The sequence below is a fragment of the Pongo abelii genome, chromosome 18, assembly GCF_028885655.2.
Source record: "Pongo abelii isolate AG06213 chromosome 18, NHGRI_mPonAbe1-v2.0_pri, whole genome shotgun sequence".
NCBI classification, from domain to species: Eukaryota; Metazoa; Chordata; class Mammalia; order Primates; family Hominidae; genus Pongo; species Pongo abelii.
In genome coordinates, this window is record NC_072003.2 from 57,025,491 (window position 1) to 57,049,126 (window position 23,636).

Here is a 23,636-nt window from a genome sequence, read left to right on the forward strand (position 1 = left end):
GCCAGCAGGGGGCAGCAGAGAATCAGGCCTGTGGGACAGCACCAGTTCAGCCAGTTCAGACTGGGAAGGAAGGGGAGGCGGCAACCACCCTTCCACCACTGGGTGTTGAGGTTAGGGGTGGCCCCCACCAGCCCGTTCCTCCCCACCTCAGCTACACTCAAGCTGTCTTATGGACACCCCCAGGACGCCTCCAGGGGCAAGACTAGAAGGGCACCTGCCCCTTCCTCTGAGCAGGGCTCCGATCAGCTGTCATTCCCTGCTGGAGCCCCCAGCACTGGCTGGCGGGAAAGGGCCCCCCACTCCATGATCACTGTGACAGGTGGGCCCCCTCCTGCTCCCAAGGCAGGGACCAGGTACAGCCCCGCCCCGGGGTGGTGGGGGTCCTCGGCACTGGAGGAAGGTGGTTGGACCTCTGGCTAGTTCACTGAAGAGGGAAAAGGCCAGGGCAAAGGGTGGGCCCAGCGTGGGCAGTGGGTGGTGCCCAGCAGTAACCTGGAAGCCCAGCATGGTTTGGACAAGGCTTTGATAGCCTTTGAAGCTCTCTCCAGCCTTAGTTTCCTTCCCATCAGTAACATGGAGGGATGCCCCTGTTGAAAGGTCAGTTATTGTGGGCACATGGTAGGTACCGCATGAGGCGACTGTGACCACAAACAACAGAGAAAGTGACCCAGGGTGGGACAGCGCGGGCTTCCCCCAGTTGTTAAGGACACGTGTCCCTAACTGACCTAGAGGACAGATTCTGGAGGGCTGTGGGGTGACCAGCCAGGGGGGGAGTCTACAGGACCTGCCAGTGCCCCGTCCCCCTAATCAGACCAAGAGGGGCTCACAGACCAACTTTTTCAGACCATACTTGTGTAAAAAGGCTTTTATTTTAATAAGTAAAAATGGCTAAGCTTCCAAAAGTTCTTAAATAGGATTTCAGAGGGAAGAAAATTCAAGAGACCAGTGAGCCAGGCAGGTGAGGGAGCAGCAGAATCCGCCACCTGCTGGCTGCCTCTGCCAGCCATAAACACGGCCCGGCCCCGTGGCGGGAGGCCGTGCGCCTCCGCACACCCCCCAGCTGCGGGAACCCTCCTTGAAGGAGAGGGGCGGGGAGGGCTGCCATTGGTGCCACCAACCCACCCCAGTCCCCATGGTTCTTGGGCCTGCCCAGAGGCTCCTCGCCCACCTCCTAAGGAGGGGGCTGGCCAGCCCTGCAAGCTGAGGAGAGGAGCCGGGGCAGCCTGGGTGAGAGGCCCGCCCTCCTCCACACTCCCGCCCTCCTCACGGGGCCCAGTTCACTGATGGCCCAGGCCTGCCAGGAAGAGCAGCCACCCCTGCCTTTCTGCCCATGCAATTTGCACCCAGAGCCACAGCCGAGAGACACCATTTCCTTCTGAACACCTTTCTCATCTCTGAGGGGAGACGGGGCAGAAGAAGAGCCTCCACTCTCGCCTCCACCTCCAGGGGTCCTGGCGCTGCAGCAGGAACAGGCCAGTGAGGCCTCAGGGCCCAGCTTCAGGCCCAGCAGGGTCACATCTGTCACACAGGCAGCGGCCGCGACTTCCCTGCAGGGGCACGGGATCATCAGCCTCTTGTCCACTTGCCCACCGGCAGCCCACAGCAGGTGCCACCGAGAGCAGGCGGGAACCCAGCAAAAGCACACAGACAAGCGACAGCAGGGGCTAGACCCAGCTCTGAACAGCAGAACGTCCCAGCGCAGCCCTGCAACCCACTGCGGGCAGGCAGGCGGGCAGCCCTGGGCCACAGGCCCCACACTCACCTAGAGACTCTGCAGCCCCAGCCGTCAGGCTGAAATCAAAGTGACAGGCGTCTCACTGGTGGGCTTGCCTTGGGCCAATACCCCACAAGACCCTGCTGCTGCTAGCCCTTTGGACTCAAGGATGGGCCAGGCCCTCCCAGGATCTCGGCTAAACAGGGGCTGGAGCCCTGGGTCCCGGTCCTGTGGTGGGGATCACTCCTCACGTAGGAGGTAGGCAAGCCCGGCCCTTTCTACCCCCAGGGCAGCTGAGGCACAGGGAGGGGGCTGCAGGGGCTGCTCTGGAGGGGGCTTACTGCACAGGCTCAGCCAGCCCACACTCAGGGAGCAGGGTCCCAGGGTAGAGTCAGCACCCCCAGCTCAGAGGCTGGGGTCTCCTTACACTGCCCCCTTCCCACAGACCTTCCATTTCCCACCTGCAGAACGGACACAGCACTGTCTGCCCTGACTACTGCCCAGGGGCAGGGGAGGTTGTGAAACAGGTTCTGGAGAAGGTGTAAGAACTTTTTAAAAAGGAAAGAAAAGAGAAAGCCCATCCAGGTAAGGGCAGCCTGGTGACTATTACCCTGGGGAGACTCCCCACCCACACTGCCACTCCAGGCTCACCCGAGGGCTGCAGCTTCCTCCGGATGGATCCAGGGCGGCTACTGGTCCCAGAGCTGGGGGCTGAGTGGGCCCGTGCGGAGGGCTGTGGCGTCTGACAAGCCGGCTCCCACTGTGAGCAGGGAAGGGCGGGTGGGCGGGGGCCACGGCTGCCCTGGCTCCCCACCCTGCTGTGCTTCTCTCTACTCCCCTGCCTGCCTCCTAACCTCCTAACACCCAGTTTCCTCATCTGCAAAATGGGCATGATGCTCGTGCCCCAGCCTCACAGTTATGGCAAGAATTACATGAGATAATACATGCAAAGAAGTCAACTAGTTACCACTGAGCACCTACTATGTGCCACCCCCACGGCCGGCTCGTCACCCCACAGGAACCTCTGAGGCCAAGAAGAAATACCTGTACTGAAGAGGCTCCTGGCTGTGGGTTCCAGCCGTAGCTCCACCCACCTCTGGCAGTTTCCCCGCCCCCACTGCTTCGGGACGTCCCCGCCCAGCTCCCTGCTCCTGCCATGACCCAAAGTCTCTGACCCAGGGCCACCTGAGCCAGGTCTGTGACAGTCCCCGTACCTCTAGATGCTCCTGGCTCGACCAGGACCCAAGCTCTGCCCTGCGTAGCCCAGGCCCCAGCTCCACAGAGCGCACCCTCTCAGCAAACTTGAGGGAATAGAGTGTCTCGCTAGTGTTCTTCTCCACGGGGGACACCTAGGGGACACGAGAGCTCACTGCCCACCCAGGCTAGCTGGAGGAGCAGCAGGGTCACGAGAGACAGCTCACAGCTGGGGACGTCAGAAGGCTTCCTGGAGAGGACTGAGGAATGGGGGTGGGAGGGCAGGCAACGTGGCAGAGGTGGCGTGGTCAAAGGTGGAGAGGAGGGACTGGGAGTTACACAGAGTGTGTGTGGCCAGGTCTAGGGGTGGGGGGTTGTTACTGACTATGGAGCTGCTGAGATAAGGGTCCATTTGCACAGCCTGGGGCGACTGGGTCTCACTGCTAGCGTAGCCCCTACATGCTAGGGACTGGCCCGCCCTAACCCAAGGTCCTCACCTGTACCACCATGAGGGTCTTGCTGTCACCACTAAGCGAATCCTGCAGCAGGTAGGTGAGCTTGGAGTTGCGGAAGGGCACGTGGCCCTGGCGGGAGCGCAGGGCAGCAATGACGTCCCCCAGAGCCGACAGCGACTTGTTGATGTGCTGCGCCTCCCGCAGGCGGCTGCCCTCGGCCCCCGACTTGCCCACGCGCTCTGAGCCAGCCAAGTCCACCAGGTTCAGCTTCCCTGCAGGGAAAGCACCCAGCAGATCAGGCCTGCCCTGCCCCTTGGGGTTGTGGGGATCCTCAGGCCAGGCTGCCCGCCACTCTCACCCGTGGTGCGGAGGCCTGTACTGCAGTCCACGCCTCGCACCGTCACGATGAGCAGCGCATGCGAGCGGGAGCTGTGCTCGTTCAGGTTGGTGAACTCGGTCGTGCGATTGGTGTGGCCAAACTCAAACACCTGGGGGATTGGGAGCAGGAGGGCAGAGGCACAGCGTTGAGAATGGGGTCCTCAGAGTCACCTGGTCCCAAGCACCCGCGAGGAGTGGTACCACCCTCCGCAGTTTAGATGAGGAAACAGGCTCAGAGAGGCGTGGGGACTTGCCCAAGGGTGTGTGCTTAGGACACAGCAGAGCCTACATTCAAACCCAGTTCTGTCCTCTAGAGCAGCGTGGCTGTGGTCAGGGGCTCCCTCCTCCACACCTTGTTGATGTCATCCACGCTCTGCACCTGGAACTCAGTCAGCCCTGGTACATACAGCTGCCCACTGCCGTCTGGGCACAGCCGGATCTCCAGTTTTTCCTGAGGCTCTTTCCCTAGCAGGTCCCTGGAGGGGCAGGTGAGACAGTCACCCCCTCCTCCCATTTCCAGCTGCTGTTTGCACTGCACCCAGCCCCCCAGCCAGGAATGTTCCCCCAACCCAGGAAGCCGCCTCCAGCCATCAGCCGAGCGCATCTCTCCTCCTCCAACTCCTCCACCACATTCAGCTGAAGACGTGGAGATCTCACTCCACAATACAATGAGCCCCTGTGGGCAGGGCCCCTAGCTGCCCACTCTCACCCATGGCCACCTGGTGCAGCCCACAGGTAGGGGCAAGGATTGCCTGGGTCTCAGAGAGAGCCCCTCCTCCCCGCAGGACCACCCAACCCGCTGGACTGAGTCAGGACTTGCAGCCAGGTCCCTTGACGGCCTCATCTGGTCCCTGTACTCCCTTCAGGAAGACCCCACTTCCTATCCCCCATTGCTCCAGCACCACCCCTGAGGACCCCAAAGCTGCCCCTGAGGCCTGCTCCCCACAGACTGGGGCTCCCACCTGAGGACCTCGTTCCAGCACCACCCCGGAGGACCCCAAAGCTGCCCCTGAGGCCTGCTCTGCACACCCTGGGGCTCCCACCTGAGGACCTCGTTGTAGATCTCCGCGGCGCTGACGGTGATGGTGTACTCCCAGTCAGATGCCTTCTCCTGCACCTCGGAGAAGAGCAGCTGCAGGGCCCGCTGGTTGATACCTGGGTTCTCAGCGGTCCCCTGGGGACAGAAGGAAAGGCCCCAGTAAGCCAGGCCTGTCCCCAAAGACGCTCATGTGGCATCTGTCCCCAAAGCCCCTTGGCTACCCCTCACAGGCAAGCCTCCTTGCCCAAACCTCCTACCTACCTGCCACTGTCCCCCAAAATGCCCTCCGCCAGCTGCAGGCAACTGCACCTCTATTTCCCCACCATTAAAATGGCATCGCCCTGCCAGGACTACCCTGAGACTTATAGTCCAGCACTGGGATGAGAGGCCTGGCCCAGACCCCACACAGGGCAGCTGAGGGCCAGATGCATGCCTGGCCCTGTGGGGCCACCTGGGAGGGGCACTGGAAATGAATGACCCCACCACTGCCCAGAAAGGGGCTCAGTCTCAGGGATGCTGAGACCTGGGCTCTGTGGGTGGTGGAGAGGAGGCCCAGGGAGGAGCAGGCCAGTGTCCTGGGGCAGGACGGGTGGGCCGGCCTTTCCAGAAGGAAACCTGGAGTCCCCACCTCGGCCCTTGAGGCCCTAGGAGCCTGGCCCTCGCCCCTCTTCTGATAGCACCTCTCACCCTCTCTCTATTCCTACCACAAGGGCCTCCTGGCCAGGCCTCAGGTGCCCCTGGCATGCTCTGGCCTCTTGGCCTCAGCCCTGCAGCTCCCTCTGCCCTGGGTACTCCTCTGACCACCCCTTGGCTGGCTCTGTCGTCTCCCTCAGGGAGGCTGCTCCCAAGATGCCCCCTCAGGGAGGCTGCTCCTTCGCCCAGCACCCCCAAACGCCCTGTCCCTCCCCCTAGTCAGTTCTGCATCCCTGGCTTTATTTTTTTCCCTGGCCTGACAGGATACTTGCTGATTTGTGTGGAGCCTGCTGTCTCCCCACAGCCAGGTTGGCCCTTTGGGGAGGGCCCTCTATGGGGGCAGGGACGGTTTGGGTCACACCTGTGCCTGGCACGATGCCTGATACACCTCATGCATCAGCAGATACGCTTGAGGACGAACGCTCTGATGTTCCCGGTGGTCACCTCAACTCTAAGCAATTCCAAAGCAGAGTGGGGAGCCCAGGGGATGCTGCACACACCCCTGTCCTCCTCCCACCTGGCCTGGCTGCCCCCACTAACTAGTCTCACCAGTCCCAGAATCGAGGGAACAGCAGAGTCCAGATGGGAAATAGAGGGCCGCCTAGCAGGCCTGGCTAGCCCTTTCCCCTGTCCAGACGCCACACCACCTGGCCTCCTCCTGACCTAGAGAATCAATCCCACAGCACTCCTCAAGAGCCAGGGCTAGCTTTCCACTGCCCTCTGCCCACAGTCAAGATCCTTCCTCGTCTCAACGCCCCTCTCCCTGGCCGGCCACCTGCTCCACCATACCTGGGAGGGTGCCGGTGATGAGCAGGGAGAGGAAGCCTTGGCCTGGCCCCAGGGGCCACCAGCAAGAGCTGGGCTCCCCAAAACAGCCTTCACATGCCAGTCTTGCCCTGGGATCTCCTTGAGGACTGAGACCCACCACTCATCCCAGATCCCCCAGGCCCGGCCCGAGGCAGCCGTAAAGCAGGAGCGTGCAGTGCACACTCAAGGTGAAATGCAGCCCTGGTCCTGAGAGGTGGGTGGCCTGCCCTGGACTCTGTCCCCAGGCCAAGATCCCTGTGATGGCAGTCCCCCCTTGCCTCTCCCCCAGTCCTGCTGGGCCCATTGTGGGGCCCCCTCTTAAGGCCTCTTAAGGCCTGGTGCCTCGGGGCTAACACAGATAACTACAGCCTCTGCTCCTGGGTTGTGAGGACCAAATGAGGCAAAACACACACTGCACAAAACCCCAAGACCATGAGGGAGCCCACATTGAACCCCCACCCCGTTGGACAGCACCCACCTCCATTGTGTACGTCTTGCCGGCGCCCGTCTGGCCATACGCAAAGATGCAGACATTGAAGCCATCGATGCAAGAGGTGACCAGGGCCTGCACCTCCTGGAACACCTGGGAGGGTGATGGGAGGGAGGCTGGTGGGGGGCTTCCAGGGCCGCTGGGACCACCAGCTACAAGTCCAGCCACCTCCCCAACCATGCTGTCCTTCAGCAACACCACATCACGTTGTTACTGCAGTCACTCAGCTCACAATGATTCGTGACTCATGAGTCATACATTAGACATCAGTGGGCAACCAGGCTGCCCAAAGACTGCAGGGAAGACAGGCCGGTGCCTGCTGCCCTTCCCCCAGCTCCTCCTGCTCTCTCTCAAAGAGTGCTCAGCACAAGGAAGGTGGAGGCCAGCACATGCCTGGGGCCTCTCTGGCCTGGGCCTGCCTGCCAGCCGTCAGAGGATGGGAGCAAAGATAGAACCAGACATGAGAACAGGAGGGCACAGGCCTGGCAGGGCTGGCAGGTTGGTCTGGGCAGAGATAAGGGAAGAGTGGACACTGAGAACACATGGTTCTCATACAGCCTCAGGAGGTTGGGGGATTCCTCGGAAGGCCCAGGGGACTGACACAGGAGGGTATTCCCGGATGGAGATGATGGGCAGGGTCACGAAGATGGATGGGGCCATGTGGGTGGGAGGGGCTGTGATGGTGGGAGGGGCCTGAAGGTGGGTGAGCACATGGTGGGAGGATGGGAGGGGCCTGAGGGTGGGTGGGGCCATGCAGATGGGAGGAGCCACAGCATGAGGGTGGTATGGGCTGTGATGGTGGGAGGGGCCTTGAGAGTGGGCAGGGCCATGCAGTGGAAGGGGCCACCTGAATGGGAGGACCCAAAGCCATGGTGGTGGGAGGGGCTGTGGATATAGGAGGGGCCACATGGTGGGAGGGGCCACATGGTGGGAGGAGCCACAGCTGAGAGAACGGAATGAGTTATGATAGTGGGAAGGGCCTTAAGGGTGGGCGGGGCCACATGGTAGAAAGGGCCTTGGATATGGGAGGAACCACAGCCATGGGAGGGGATGGGCTGTGTCTGGATCTCTCCTTCCTAAGGAGGCTTCCAAGGCCTTCAGTCTTAACTTCCCACCCTCTTCTGTCCTCCAGAGGAAGGAGCAGGACCCTGGCTCCCCACTTCTGATTCCTGCACCTCCCACTCTTAACGCTTCTTGCTGCCCAGCCCCCCCCTCCCTGTGAGTCCGTCTTTCCCTCTCTCCATTGCTTTCCCTTTCCCGCATGGGGCCACACTCACGTCCTGCTGTGAGGCCTGTGGGGAGAAGACCTTGTCCAGCTCGAAGGACACAGGCTTGCCCTTGTGCAGCAGGTGGATGATGGAGTCGTCATCGGCATCGAAAGTCACAGCATTGGTGGCCTCAGGTCCTTCCCCATCCTCTTTGGTGACTGGCCGGACACGAGCAATCACTCGGATGTTCCCTGGGTTGGTTGGGGATGGGGAAATGGGTCCAAGCCATGTCAAGACCAGTCTCCACTCTGGTCCACTGGTGTCCCAGGCAGACTAGTTGACCTAGGAGTCCCCTGACTTTTAAGCACAGCCCCCTAGGGGAAGGGGGCCCACAAAGCTGTTATCCGTCATTCACACTATAGTATGAATTCACTTAGTACATTTCTTCTTGAACAGACCAGTTGACTAGGGTGGAGCTCTGCCTTGGGGATGGGGAGGAAAGGTCAGTTGTGGGGCTCAGGCACTGCGCCCAGTCAGAGTGAGACACCAGAATGGATGCTCTTTTTCTCCCTCGACTTCAGTTTCTTCATCTAGATAATGAGGGGCTTGGGCCCCAATGAGCAAAGAGCCTTGTCCTGAATGGCAGGACAGGGCTGAGGAATCAGATGTGCATATAGGCCCAGGCAGCAGGTGATGACTGGTGGTGTATCTGAGGGCCCAGATAGTGGGGCAGCCACAGGGGTATCTGGCAGCATGAGCTGGTCACGCCACCGTCTACTTCCAGCCTTCGTTGGGATCCCTGTGCTCTTGGAATGAAGAGGAAACACCCCCCACTGCCAGCATGGCCCACCTGCCCTCCGTTTTCACCCATCTGTTCCAGCTCACCGTCCAGGTCTCAGCTCTAACTTTGCCTTCTCTGGGAAGCCCCTCAACACACTTGCCTGTCCCATACCCAGGAGAGCCTGTCTCAGCCCTGAAAGGGGGCAGGGTTGGGGTTCCCTGACAATCATTGTCGATTCTCACACTAAAGTGTGCACCGGGAGGCAGTCTGTGGGGCCATGACCATAGCCTCAGGCTGGAACAGCACCTGGCACAGAGCAGGCACTCTAGAGCTCCATGCAGTGAATGGTGGAGTCTCAAGCTTGACCAGGCCCCAGGTCAGAACAAGCAGCTTTCCAGCTGCCACCAACCCAATGCTGCAATACCACACCCCTCGGCTATCCAGGGCCTGGGGAGTCACCTGCCCAGGCACTGGGGCCAGGGCTTCTGAGCTGGACAGACTCAAGTTCAAATCCAAGGCAGACCATTTAATATCCATGTGGCTTTGAGCAAGTTCCCTGCCTTCTCTGTGCCTCTGTTTCCTTATCTACAGAGATAGGATTAGAATAGCGCCTCAATGGTGGGGTGAGCTCCAAGCATGACTGCCAAGCCAGGTCGAGGACCCCGAGGCCGGCGCCCACCCCCAGCCCTCCTGCAGTCACCTTTCAGCCGCACGAGCTCGTTGTGGCACTTCTTACGCAGCTGCAGCTCGCGGCGGTACTTGCGCAGCAGCTCCTGGTTGTTGCTGTTGACCTCCTCGATGGCCTGGCCTATCTAGTGGGGGTGCACACCGCTGTCAGGGGGCCGGCTCCATCAGCCTTGCCGGCCCGACTGCCCGCCCCTGAGGGGTGCTCACTGCCTCCTGCCCCTGGCTGAGTACCTGACACACACTGTCACATGTCAGACTGTCCCAGTCACCCCTCTGGGTAGGTACTGCTACCATCCTCATTTTACAGATGATGGAACTGAGCCCCGGAGACGCTGAGCTGACAGCTCGAGGCTGCTCTGCTAATAAGCACAGAGCCGGGACTCAGCCTCCACACCACAGTACTAGTGCTTGACTATGTGATTCAGCCAGACTCAAATTCCAGCTCTGCCCCTGAGTAGCTGGGGACCTGAGACCACTGGCTCAATGTCTTTAAGCCTCAATTTTCTCATCTGGAAAGCAGGGATAATACCATCTAACTCATGAATCCGTAAAGATCTCCCAGTTACATTTCACAGGGGGAAAAAAGATGCAAAATCACACATACAGTATCACACTGTACACAGGATCACACATCCCCTTTCTGGGGTAGAAGGAAAGTGTATACAGTGTATACAGTCATCCCTTAGTAACCATGGAGGATATAAAAATCCACAGATGCTCAAGTCCCTGATATAAAATGATATAGTGTTTGCCTGTAACCTACACACATCCTCCCATATACTTTATTTTTTTTGAAACAGGGTCTTGCTCTGTTGCCCAGGCTGGAGTGCAATCACAGCTTCATGGACATGGTGGAAACTCACTGTGAGTGGTGTTATCTTGGCTCACTGCAGCCTCGACCTCCCAGACCCAAGCGATCCTCCCACCTCAGCCTCCCGAGTAGCTAGGACTACAGGTGCAGGCCACCACACTCAGCTATTTTATATTTTTTTGTAGAGACGGGGTCCCACTATGTTGCCCAGGCTGGTCTTGAACTCCTGGGCTCAAGTGCTCCTCCTGCCTCAGCCTCCCAAAGTGTTGGGATTACAGGTGTGAGCCACTGTGCCCAGCCCCTCCCATGTACTTTAAATCATCTCCAGGTTATTTATAATACCTAATACAATGAAAATGCTGGGTAGGGGCTGGGTGCGGTGGCTCATGCCTGTAATCCCAGCAATTTGGGAGGCAGAGGTGGGCGGATCACCTGAGGTCAGGAGTTCAAAACCAGCCTGGCCAACATGGTGAAGCCCAGCCTCTATTAAAAATACAAAACAAACAAACAAACAAACAAAAACTAGCCCGGCATGGTGGCAGGCGCCTGTAATCCCAGCTACCCAGGAGGCTGAGGCAGGAGAGTCGCTTGAACCCGGGAGGTGGGGGTTGCAGTAAGCTGAGATCCCGCCATTGCACTCCAGCCTGGGCAACAAGAGCGAAACACTGTCTCAAAAAAAAAAAAAAAATGCTGTGTAAATAGTTGTTATATGTTATTTTTTATTTCTATTATTTCTAATTGTTGTACTGTTATTTTTAATTTTTTTCAAATATTTTTGATCTGTGGTTTGAATCTGGGAATGCAGAACTTGTGGATGGGGGAAGGGCCACACACACACACACACACACACAGAACTTGTGGATGGGGGAAGGGCCACACACACACACACACACACACACACACACCCCCACCCCAATTGGCTTAAGCATGCTCAGAACGGTCGGGGGAAATGCTGAGAGGCCATATTGGGGGAGTTGGGCGGGTGGCAGAGAGGCCTTCCCTATTCACCTGATGCCCCACTATGGAGTTTGACTTTTCACCACATCCATGTATTACTGATATAGGCTTTTAAAGGGGAAGAACTATGTTCTGTTCCCAAAATATATTAGTCTCTGCAAAGCTATCATACAAATTCAAGGAGCTAACGGCTATAAACAGCTCGACATGTAGGAGGCACTTAAGAGGCGCTGGTTATTCTCATATGTACAAGTACAGCTTGAAAGAATTAAGTTAAACCTAACAGAGATAAGACTGTATCAGCCAGTCATGGTGGCTCACACCAATAATTTCAGCACTGTGGGAGGCCAAGGCAGGAGGACTTCTTGAAGCCAGGAGTTCAAGACCAGCCTGGGCAACATAATGAACCCTGTCTCTAATAAATAATTTTTTAAAAAAAATACGTATATAGCATGTTTTTTGTTTGTTTTTGAGATACAGTCTCGCTGTCACCCAGGCTGGAGTGCTTTGGCACGATCTTGGTTCACTGCAACCTCTGCCTTCTGGGTTCAAGTGATTCTTCTGCCTCAGCCTCCCGAGTAGCTGGAATTAACAGGCACCTGCCACCCATGCCCAGCTAATTTCTGTAATTTTAGTAGAGACGAAGTTTTGCCTTGTTGGCCAGGCTGGTCTCAAACTCCTGACCTCAAGTGATCCGCCTGCCTCGGCCTCCCAAAGTGTTGGAATTACAGATGTGAGCCACCGCGCCTGGCCTGCATGTTTGAAATATGAAGTTATCTGTAACATGTTTGGTTTAAAGAATCATAGTAAGACAAATAGCCGAATGCCTGCCCTGAGCAGTCTAGTTTCAAACAGGGCCTATAAGGGCAGCAGTAAGTGTCATGGTGGGTGGGGCAGGGGCTGCTGTCTGAGGGGCTTTGTCTGAGCTTTGGAGGGAAGCCCTGGGTGGATGTCGTGCCTCTCCTAGTGCCTCAGTCCCCCTCAGCCTGGACCCTCCCACCCACTGCCCTCGCTCACCTCGGCCTTGACACTCCTGAGGGCCTCCTGCAGCAGCAGCGGGAAGCCGCGCACCTGCCGCTTGAGCCCGTTGTAGTCATTGGTGAGGGTCCGCAGTGCCGGCTGCAGGGTCAGCAAGTTGGTCCGGACGCCTACGGGGACACTCGGGCTGTGAGGCGGGAGGGGATAAGTGGCCGCGGCGTGGGGCAGACAGGGCCCAGCTGGTCAGCTCACCTGCTAGATTCTCGTGCACAGCCTTCATCTCCACCTGGGCTCTGGCAAAGGCCTCCTCAATGGCCCGGTTCTTGTCCTCTTCCAGGCACTGCATCTCCTCCAGCATCTGCCCGTGCGCCCGCTCCAGCTCTGACTCGTACATGGCAATCTGGCCAGACCAGGAAAAGGCTCAGTACCTCGAGGTGCGGGAGGGAGAGGGGCAGGTGCCACACCGAGAAAGAAACTGGTCACCTCCCATGCACGTGAACACACACGCACACACACGTGCACACACGCATGCACGCACACACACGTGCACACACACATGCACACACACGCACACACACGCATGCACACACACATGCACACACACGCACACACACGCGCGCACACGCGCGCACACACACGCATGCACACACACGTGCACACACACGCACACACACGCACACACACGCACACACACGTGCACACCCACAGGGGTAGAATGGCCTTGTCTCCCTCCCCTACAGGGCTGTGAGCTCTGTGCATTGGCCCCAACACCAACCCAGTGCTGAGCACACATCACGTGCCCAAGCCATGTGCCCTCAGGAAGGTAGGAGAGGGCCTCTGTGATGACAGTGACAAGTGCCACGTAGAGCTTACTGAGCACAGCCTGTGTGCTGGGCCGTGGGCAGAAAGCTTCTTGGGATCACGTTCCTGAGTCCCCACTGTGAGGTGGGTTCTGGGACCAGATCGTGTTATAATAGATGAGGAAAAGGAAACCAGACAAAACTTGCCCTGGGTCCCGTGGCCATCAGGGAGAGGAGGGACTGGACCCCGTGTCTGTGGGGTACCCGAATGTTTAACCGATGCATTGGCCCAAGGGCTTGCCTCTGGCCTCCTGGCTGGGCGTGTGCCGCCACACAGCCTGGGTACCTGCGCCCGGAGCCGCGCGGTCAGCTGGTGTGAGCTCTGCAGCTGCTGTTCCATCTCCTTCAGCACCTGCCTCTGCATAGCCACCTGCTCCTGCAGGTGCTGGTTCCGGGCCTGAGACTCGCTGAGGGCCTGCTTGGTCTTGGACGACTCCACCTCCACTGTCTTGATGACATACTGCAGGGTGAGGGAGGAATGGCACGTGGAGCCAGTGGGCACCGGACCTCACCCAAGACCCTGAGACGCAGCCAGCCAGGGGAAGGAACTCTCAGGAACATCCCACTCAGAAACCAGAAAAAAAACTAGAGGAGCCTTGAGGTCCTGGCTTTCCAGAAAGCTGGGGGGGGTCTCCTGGAACCTTCTCAGCTTAACAAGAGGCTACTATGAGCCTGGCTGGGGCCCCATCCTGGGTACAAACAAGAAAGGCAAAAAGATGAGGGCAGAATCCAGGGGTTGCGCTGCATCTGTGCCTGGCACCTCAGCTGTTGGATACCTACTCGGTGCCTGGCCCTGGATACAGGAAGGGGAAGGGGCAGGACCAAGCACAGAACTGGAATGATTCTTCCACCCACACGCACCTACCTATTCACCAGGACAAGCCCCCCTTATGGGCTGGCCCTGCCCCGGGTGCCAGGGGCCTTGGGCTGAGGCACAGATCAGGTGGGCCAGGGCTCACCTTGACAGGTGGGGACTGGGCCCGCAGGCTGGCAATGGTCTCGTGGCTGTCACGCAGGCGCCGACTGAGCCGCTCCTCCTCCTGTGCCTTCTCAGCCAGGCAGTCCTTGAGCCGCAGCTCCACCTCAGCCAGCCGGTCGGTCTTCTGCTGCACCTCTAGGTTCAGTTCTGACAGCATGCCTTTGCTTTCCGCCATCTCCAGCTGCAGCTGGGACAGCTTGTCACGGAGCTGGGCACTCTCCTGCAGCCATTGGGAGGCACTGGATGAGTGCAAGGGACAGGCCGACTGTGAGGAGCTGGGGTGGCCCTCCAGGACCAGCATGGGGACCGCAGCCATTCTGCTCACCTGGCTGTGCTCACAACCTGGGCAGGGACCTGCTGGCTTTGCGCGCAGCTCTTGCAGCTCGGCCTCGCAGCGCCGCATCTCCTGCCTCAGTCGCTCATTCTCCACCATCAGCAGGTCCCGGTGCTTCTCCAAGTCGGTGCCCCCCTGCAGAGAGCCAGGGCCGAGGGGGTGCATGTGGCAAGGGCAGATGACGGGGGAAGGAAGAGAGGCCCGCAGAGATGGCACAAGGGCAGGGAAGAGAGGAGAGGTGTGGAGAAAGGCAGAGGGAAGGAGAAAAAGAAAAAGGCAAGGGCAAGAAAGGAGGGAACAAGCTCAAGAGAGAAACCAAGAGAAAGACAGTGGAGGGCAGAGTTGAGAAGGCTGGTGACCCAGGGCCTGCTCTCCCTGCTGCCCCCACCCTATTCTGAGTGTGAAAGTCACAAGGAGAGACACAGTTATACCAGGGTTCTCACTCCTGTTTAATGTCAGCAACAGAGAAGGAACCTCCCACCCCCTGGAGCCACAAGGCCTCTGAGGGTACTAGAAGGTGGGGATAAGGCTCTCGGTGTGTTTCTGAGACAGGGTGGGATGTGCGGGCTCAGGAGAGAGAGGGTCGCACCCCTGCCCCTGGCAGGGCCCATATGCACAAGGCAGGCCAGCCCCCTGCGCTGCCCCAGGACAGCCTTGTGGCCTCACCAGCTCAGATCGCAGTCGGCTCACTTCCTGGGCCTGGCTAATGAGCTTCTCCTTCAGGTGTTCTACCTGCGGGCACAGAGTCAGGAGCAAGGTGAGCCTCAGTCCTCAGCTCCAGCCTACACCCAGGCCTCCTGCCCAGCACCAGGGATGACTGATGTGGCCGTGGCTTCTTCTAAGGCTGTGGCCTTAGGTTCCCCTATGTTCAAGCATCCCGTCACACCTGGGACTTCAGGTGAGAGAAACCTGGGCTGGTGCTGACAGCCTCCCACACCCTCTCCCTCCACAGGACAGAGCCAACCCCAGCTCTTCAGGAAAGCCCAGAGAGCAAGTGCAACCAAGGCCATCCTGATGCCACCTGGGCCCACCCAACGGCAGCCCACCCTCAGGACCCCTCACTACACGAGCCCCTCCCAAAGTCCTGTACCTGCCTGTGTCTATGTAATTTTATGTTCTCTCTCTTTAAAGGGGCCCCCAGATTGTACATACTCCAGGTCCTCCGAGCCCTAGATCCACCCTGGCCCAGCCCCCAGAATTTTCCACTTGGGGTGGTCTCTAGCAAGTCAGCCTGTGGAGATGGGTCTGCCAGTGGCCAGGGCACACTCAGAACCTGTGTCCACCCCTGCTCCCAATCTGCCTTGCAGGAGAACTGTGGCAGCCAAGGCTGTTAGAGGGGGAAGGGGGTGTGCACCCCATGAGGAAGCCACGGTTACCGGGCTTATCCGGACCCCAGAAGAGGGGACACCACCATGGTGCCAGTCCCATGAGGGCAGATCCCAGGGGAGCAACCCTTCCCCAGAGCTGTCCTCCAGCCAGCCATCCCCTCCCAAGGCCCCAGACCCTGGTCTCACATCAGCCCACCCCCAGAAACCTCTCTCAGGAAACAATCCACAGACAGACTTTGGCTCCAGCTTCCGTCAGGGCATGTTTAGGACTTTTCTTGCAGAACGTCCTGTGGTGAGCACCCCCCACCTCGGGAAAGGTGTGCTAAGAGCCAGATTCCTATGTGGTGGTTTAGGAGGTTTACACAGCTGAGTTCTCATTACTAAATGACAGGCAACAACGTCCACTGATTACAGGGGACAGCCAGGTAAGGCAGGTGAGGGGCTGTGCAGGGCTTGGCTCCCAAGAACCCTCTAAGAAGGCGGCCACCATGTACTCCCCTCGGATCACAGGAGGTGAGAACGCACACCCAGCATCGCCAAAATTCTCATGTTTCAAGAGAGGCCTAGGCCAGCCTGAGCAACACAGCAAGACCCCATCTCTACAAAAAGTTTCAAAACTCAGCGGAGTGCACCAATGCACGCTTATAATCCCAGCAGTAATCCGGGGGGTTAGGTGGGAGGATCACCTGAGCCCAGGAGTTTGAAGCTGCAGTAAGCTATGATAGCACCACTGTACCCCAGGGTGACAGAGCGAGGCTGTCTAAAAACAGTAAAATAAAAATAGAGGCTTAGAGTCCGCCCCCTTAGCAGTCAGCAGCATGCATCAGCCATAGTTAAGACAGGCCGGACATCTGGATTTTGGGGGTGTGTGTAAAATCTCCCTACTTTACATGGTTGAGATGTCATCAAACAAGTCTGTGTCATCAAACAAGGTAGTGTTCGGCCTCGGAGGTCCCTGTCTCCCAGGGCTGGGGAGAGCGGCTTACTCACAGCAGCTAGGCCAGCTCCGAGCAGTCAGGGAGGAAGTGGACCAAGGGATCCACCCCCACCTCTGAGGAAAAGGCCAGGGAGCTGGCACTGCCTGCTCTTGGTGGGGCAGGGGGATTCCAAGATGCAAGACCCAAGTGAAAGCCTGGGGGCCCAGCCAGGCCTCCCGGGGGACAAGCAGGTGACCCAAGGGCCAGGCCCCTGGAGGTCAGCTCTGCCGCCACCTGCACAAGCACATTCCTTCCTAGCAACACGCTGGGCCACGGGCCAGGCAGGGAGGCAGAGCTTGTGCCACTTCTCTGCCTGCTCAGTGCCTGATGAGAGGACGGCTCAAGTCCTTTGGACCCGGGTGGGAGCAGGGACGGTTTGCATGACGCAGCCTTTCTGCTTTAGTCCTAAAATTGACAATACCCTGAATAAGCACCCTTAGAGGAGTGGGCAGGTGAATTACAATGTGTATATATAGTACATAGACTATTCTGTCGTCATTACATTCATGTTTATCAGGAGTTTTAAATGTCATGGGGAAAGGCTCATCAACATATTAAGTCCAAGAAACATCTGAAAAACCATTGAGTGTACAGCACTAAAAAGTAGGGGTCTCTGGGCTGTGGAATTATAGTCGACAAAATCTTTATGCTTTTCAGTAATTTTTTTTTCTTTTTGAGACAGGGTCTCACTCTGTCACCCAGGCTGGAGTGCAAATGCCTCGATCTAGGCTCACTGCAACCTAGACCTCCTGGACTCAAACCATCCTCCCATCTCAGCCTCTCGAGTAGCTGGGACTACAAGCACATACCACCACGCCCGGCTAATTTTTTTTTTTTTTTTAATGTATAGAAAGGTCTTACCATTTTGCCCAAGCTGGTCTTGAATTCCTGGCCTCAAGCAGTCTTCCCGTCTCAGCCTCCCAAAGTGCTGGGATTACCGTTGTGAGCCCCTGCGCCCGGCCAGTAATTTTTCAGTCTCAAAGAATACGTATTCCTACTCTCCCTACCCTGACATAAGTGAATCGACTTCCGTTTCAAAAGATTGAAGTCTCCTTCCACGCCCCCTCCCTCCACAGACAGGCTGCTGCCTCAGCATGCGGCTGGGCGTGCTGACCTTGATCATCTCCACTGCCACCACTGCCAGGCACTCAGACCCTGATGCAGGGAGAGTGGGGTTTGCCAGTGTTTGCTGGGGGTGGGAGGCGGGATACCCACCAGCCACCTGCCTGCGGCCCAGGGTTCTGTTCTGTCCTTGCATCACAATGGGAACCTGGGGGCTCCTGGGCTCTGTCTGGAATCTCAGAGGGGCGCCCAGAAGGAGGTGGCTGCAACTGGGGCAGGCTGGGGAGCATGGGGGATGGTGAGGGAGTTGAGGAAGGGGCTGTAAAAGGCCCCTTTGTTCAGAGGTGTCAGATACTAGGTCATCTCTGGCTTCTTGCGGGCAGCAGAGCAAGGGGAATGTGGATGAGACGCAGCAGACTGGCACCACGAGCACTCTGGCCAAGGCACCAGTGGCCTGCTCCGTGGCAGGTGGTTGGCCAGCTCTACTGGGGGCTAGGTCTCGGGCTTGTAGGGAAGATGTCCGCTTTCTCCTGCACTTGAAGGCAGGCAATCTCTCGGAGTTAGGGAAAACAGGCAAGAAGTCAGAGAGAAACGGAGGCACCTGGGGAAAGCAGATGGGAGACGGCCTGGGAGCAGTGAGAGCCAAGAGCAGGCAGGGCCAGAGGGCAGGGCCTTCCTCAGGGGAGACTGAGGGCCCTTCACACACTCACCGCAGCTTCCAGCCAGCAAGGGCCATCCGTGTCTCTAAGCCCAACAGGGGAGGGTCCTGAGCGCCACCCTGGGCCCAATACATACTTGTGGCTGCAAAGGGGCAGCGGGCACATGCCTGAGCCCAAGACATAGGACGGAGGAGAAAGCAGACTCCCCACTAGGCCGCTGAGACGGTCCCAGGACAGCATGGGTGTCAATCCAGGGCTGAGAACGGACCAGGCTGGGGCTGTGCGACACCCCTCCCGGGCCCAAGCTCCTCGTCAGCCAGAGCAACTGAATCACGGGCCTGCTGCAGGGGGCGTCGGCCCTGCCTGCTCAAGGGGAAGAGGGAGCTGGGTCTGTCTGCCGACTTGACACCACCTGCATTTACACTTCACAGGCAGAAGCGGCTCGACCGAGGGTGGGGCCGGCCAGCCCGGGTCTGTGTTTTCTCAGCTGTCTGCTTCCAAGGCGGCCTCTTACCATCACAGAAGAAAAACCTGCTGGTTACCTCCTTACCTCCCACCAAGCCCAGTCAACGATCATCAGCTGTCTGCTGAGGAAAAGCGGGCTCTCCCAGGCCGAAGCTGCTGAGCTGGGAAGGCCAGAGGGTCTGGGATCCAGACGACCTCAAGGAAACTCAGCCCAGAGGCCAGCGGGGCGGCCCTGGGAGCACACCCTGTGGAGCCCACAGAAGGCCTGATCCTGGCTCTATGACCACCGGCCAGGCCTGTCTGTCCCCTGTCCATGCCACCCTGCCTCTGTTGCCAAGTCTTCACCTCTGGGTCCTTCTGCCACTGATGGGCAGTAATAGCAGCTGACAATTCGAATTCTCAAGCCAGGCTGCCCAGGTTCTAATCCAGACATCCCCTTACCCGCTGGGTAACCTTGGACAAGTCTCTTAAGTTCTCTATGGCTCTTAGTTTCCTTATTTGTATAATGAGGCTACCTCATGGAGGCTGTCTCGAGGATTAAATGAGATGACATATGCGAAGGCAGGGATTTTTGTCTGTTGTGTTCAGCACTGTACTCCCAGTGCCTGAAACAGTGCCTGGTACACAGTAGGTGTTCAGTAAGTACCTGTAGGAAGAATGCTGAATGCATGAGGGTCCAGCCAGAGCAGAGCTTGTGGATGAAGTTGGTAAGCAGAGACAGAAAGGGTTGTGGGGCTGGAGTGTGCTAAAGGATGCTCACATCCACCAAAGGCAGGAGCTGCCACTCGACCTCAAGCAGTGGGTGCCATGTGGGAATGTCAGCTCAGAGGTGCCACATCTTCCAGTATTTTATGACAAAAAGGAAGTCTAGAGTTTTATGTGAATTTAATTAAGATTTAAATGTTGGAATTAATTTTATTTTAAAAGCAGGGCAATTAGAACTAATAAATTCAGCAAAGTTGAAGGATACAAAATGAACACACAAAAATCGGTTACATTTCTACAACTAACAATAAACAATCCAAAAAGGAAATTAAGAAAATAATTCCATTAACAATAGCATCAAAAAGAATAAGGTACTGAGGAATAAACTTAACAAAGGTTAAATATTGTATGCTAAAAACTACAAAATATTGGTGAAAGAAATTAAAGATGACATCAATAAATGGAAAGACATTCCATGTTCATGGATTAGAAGATTTAATATTGTTAAGGTGTCAGTACTACCCAAAGTGATCTACAGATTCAATGCAATGCCTAACAAAATCCCAATGACATTTTCTAAAGAAATAGAAAAATCCATATCAAGGGACACCACATAGCTAAAACAGTCTTGAAAGACTGAAGGTCTCACACTTCCTGATTTCAAAACTCACTAAAAAGCAACAGCAATTGGCCAGGCGCGGTGGCTCATGCCTGTAATCCCAGCACTTTGGGAGGCCGAGGCAGGCGGATCACCCGAGGTCAGGAGTTTAAGGCCACCCTGGCCAACGTGGCAAAACCCCATCTCTAATAAAAATACAAAAATTAGCCGGGCCTCATGGCAGGCACCTGTAATCCGAGCTACTCAGGAGGCTGAGGCAGGAGAATCGCTTGAACCCGAGAGGCAGAGGTCGCAGTGAGCTGAGATCACACCACTGCACTCCAGCCTGGGCAGCAGAGCAAGACTCCGTCTCAAATTTAAAAAAAAATTAAAAAAAAAAAAGCTACAGCAATCAAAGCAGTGTGGTACTGGCATTAAAACAGACATAAAGACCAATGGAATGGAATACAGAATCCAGAAATAAACTACATATAACCTCGCATATATGGTTAAATGATTTTTGACAAGGTTGCCAAGACCATTTAATGTGGGAAAGGATAATCTTTTCAACAAATGGTGCTGAGAAAACTGGATATCCACAGGCAAAAGAATGGAGTTGGATCCTTACCTTATACCATATACAAAAATAAACTCAAAATAGATCAAAGAGGGCCAGGCGTGGTGTAATCCCAGCACTTTGGGAGGCCAAGGTAGGAGGAGTGCTTGAGCCCAGGAGTTCAAGACCAGCCTGGGCAACACAGGGAAACCCTGTCTCTACAACAAGTAGCCAAAATTAGCTGGGCATGGTGGCACACGCCTGTGGTCCCAGCTACTAGGGAGGCTGAGGCGGGCGGATCACTTGAGCCCAGGAGGCCAAGGCCGCAGTGAGCCATGACTACACCACCACACTGCAGCCTGGGCAATAGAGCAAGATCTTGTGTCAAAACCAAAAACAAAAAACCCCAAAGACCTAAATGTGAGAGCTAAAACTATAAAACTCTCAGAAGAAAACAGAGGAGAAAATGTCATGACATTAAATTTGGCAATGACTTCTTGGATATAACACCAAAAGCAGAGGCAATAAAAGAAAAAATAGGTAAGTCAGACTTCATCAAAATTAAAAACTTTTGTATAACGAAGGACACTATCAACAGAGTGAAAAGGCAACACGTGGAAAATACTCGCAAATCATTTATCTGATAAGGAGTTATTATCCTGGATATATAAAGAACTATAACTCAACAACAACAAACCCAATTTAAGAATGAGCAAAGAACTTGAATAGCAGTTTCTCCAGAGAAGACATACAAATAACTAAAACACACATGAAAAGATATTTAATATCACTGGCATTAGGGAAATGCAAATCAAAACCACTATGAGATACCACTCACACCTATTAGGATGGCTGTTACAAAAATAAAAATAAGCAGGAGCGAGTCCCAGCTACTCCAGGGGGCTGAGGCACAAAGATTGCCTGAGGCCAGGAGTTCAGAGGCTGCAGTGCGCTACGACCATGAATGGCCACTGCACTCTAGCCTGGGCAACATAGCGAGACCTCATCTCTACAAATAAATAAAGAAAATGAAAAACAAGTGCTGATAAAGATATGGAGAAACTGGAACCTCTGTGCACTGTTAGTGGGAATGTAAAATGGTGCGGCCACTATGGAAAACAGTATGATGGTTCCTCAAAAAATTACAAATAGAACTATCATATGATCCAGCAATTCCATTTCTGGGTATATACCCAAAATAATTTAAAGGAGGGATTCAAAGAGATACTTGTACACTCATGTTTATAGCAGCATTATTCACAGTAACCAAAAGGTGGACGCAACCCATGGATGGATGAATGGAAAAACAAAACAAACAAAACGTGGTATATCCATACAATGCAATATTACCCAGCCTTAAAAAGGAAGAAAATTCTGACGCATGCTACATGGATGAACTTTGAGGACATTATACTAAGTGAAATAAGCCAGTCACAGAAGGACAAATATTGGATGATTCCACTTACATGAGCAGTCAAACCCACGGAGACAGATGGCGAATGAGGAGTTACTCTTTAATGAGGCCCAAATTTCAGTAGGGGAAGATGAAAAGAGTTCTGGAGATGGATGGTGTAATAGTCAGTTTTCACATTGCTATAAAGAAATACCTGAGACTGGGTAATTTATAAAGAAAAGAGGTTTCATCAGGCATGGTGGCTCACACCGGTAATCCCAGCACTTTGGGAGGCCGAGGCAGGTGGATCACTTGAGATCAGGAGTCTGAGACCAGCCTGGCCAACATGGTGAAACCCTGTCTCTACTAAAAATACAAAAGCCGGGTGTGGTGGCGTACACCTGTAGTCCCAGCTATGTGGGAGCCTGAGACAGGAGAATCACTTGAACCCAGGAGGCGGAAGTTGCAGTGAGCTGAGATTGTGCCACTGTACTCCAGCCTGGGAGACAGAGACTCCATCTCAAAAAATAAAAATAAATAAGTAAATAAATAAATAGATAGATAAATAAAAGAGGTTTAATTGACTCACAGTTCCACATGGCTGGGGAGGCCTCAGGAAACTTACAATCCTGGCAGAAGGAGAAGGAGACACAAGGCATGTCTTCCATGGCAGCAGGAGAGAGAGAGTGAGCACATGAAGGGCAAACTGCCACTTTTAAACCATCAGACCTCATCAGAACTCACTATCACAAGAACTGCATGGAGGAAACCACCCCATGATTCGCTCACCTCTCACCAGGTCCCTCCCTTGACATGTGGGGATTACAACTCGAGATGAAATTTGGGTGGGGACACAGAGCCAAACTATATCAGATGGTGATGGTTGTTGCACAATGAGAATGTACTGCTGCTGAACGTTACTCTCAAAAATGCTTCAGATCAGCTGGGCGCAGTGGCTCACGCCTGTAATCCCAGCACTTTGGGCGGCTTAAGCAGGTGGATCACCTGAGGTCAGGAATTTAAGACCAGCCTGGCCAACATGGTGAAACCCCATCTCTACTAAAAATACAAAAATTAGCCAGGTGTGGTGGTGCGCACCTGTGGTCCCAGCTACTCAGGAGGCTGAAGTGGGAGAATTCCTTGAACTCAGGAGGCAGAGGTTGCAGTGAGCCGAGATTGTGCCACTTCACTCCAGCCTGGGCGATAGAGCAAGACTCTCTCTCAAGAAAAAAAAAAAAATGCTTAAGAAGGTAAATTTTATGTTACATCTATTTTTAAAATGATTTAAAAAAAGAAGAAGAAGAAGGCGGCAGCCAAACAAGACACATTTGAGGGCAAGATCTAGTTTTCCAGCCTGTGGCCTCTGAAGACAATTTTTTTTTTTTTTTTTTTGAGATGGGGTCTTGCTCTGTCACCCAGGCTGGAGTGCAGTGGCGCAATCTTGACTCACTGCAACCTCCGCCTCCCGGGTTCAGGCAATTCTCCTGCCTCAGCCTCCCTAGTAGCTGGACTTACAGGCGTGCACCAC

At 55.6% G+C, this 23,636-nt stretch overlaps 1 protein-coding gene and 1 long non-coding RNA gene across 2 annotated transcripts in view; one reads left to right on the top strand and one right to left on the bottom strand.

Annotated features, from left to right (window-relative positions):
• Positions 1-850: 850 nt before the first annotated feature.
• KIFC3 (kinesin family member C3) overlaps positions 851-23,636 on the bottom strand; it is a gene marked incomplete at its 5' end in the record, with an annotated part of 39,631 nt that continues 16,845 nt past the window's right edge. Inside the window, 17 exon segments of the mRNA NM_001133269.1 lie at positions 851-1,547; positions 1,763-1,791; positions 2,366-2,474; positions 2,929-3,063; positions 3,406-3,635; positions 3,722-3,851; positions 4,094-4,217; positions 4,785-4,915; positions 6,759-6,863; positions 8,048-8,229; positions 9,460-9,571; positions 12,232-12,362; positions 12,445-12,592; positions 13,339-13,512; positions 14,012-14,251; positions 14,357-14,500; positions 15,032-15,097. Coding sequence (NP_001126741.1) covers positions 1,787-1,791; positions 2,366-2,474; positions 2,929-3,063; positions 3,406-3,635; positions 3,722-3,851; positions 4,094-4,217; positions 4,785-4,915; positions 6,759-6,863; positions 8,048-8,229; positions 9,460-9,571; positions 12,232-12,362; positions 12,445-12,592; positions 13,339-13,512; positions 14,012-14,251; positions 14,357-14,500; positions 15,032-15,097 — 2,166 coding nt within the window. The 3' untranslated portion in view covers positions 851-1,547; positions 1,763-1,786.
• LOC134760398 (uncharacterized) lies at positions 17,972-21,799 on the top strand. The gene is made up of 2 exons (XR_010137781.1): positions 17,972-18,200; positions 18,823-21,799. It is a non-coding gene; the product is annotated as an uncharacterized LOC134760398 (long non-coding RNA).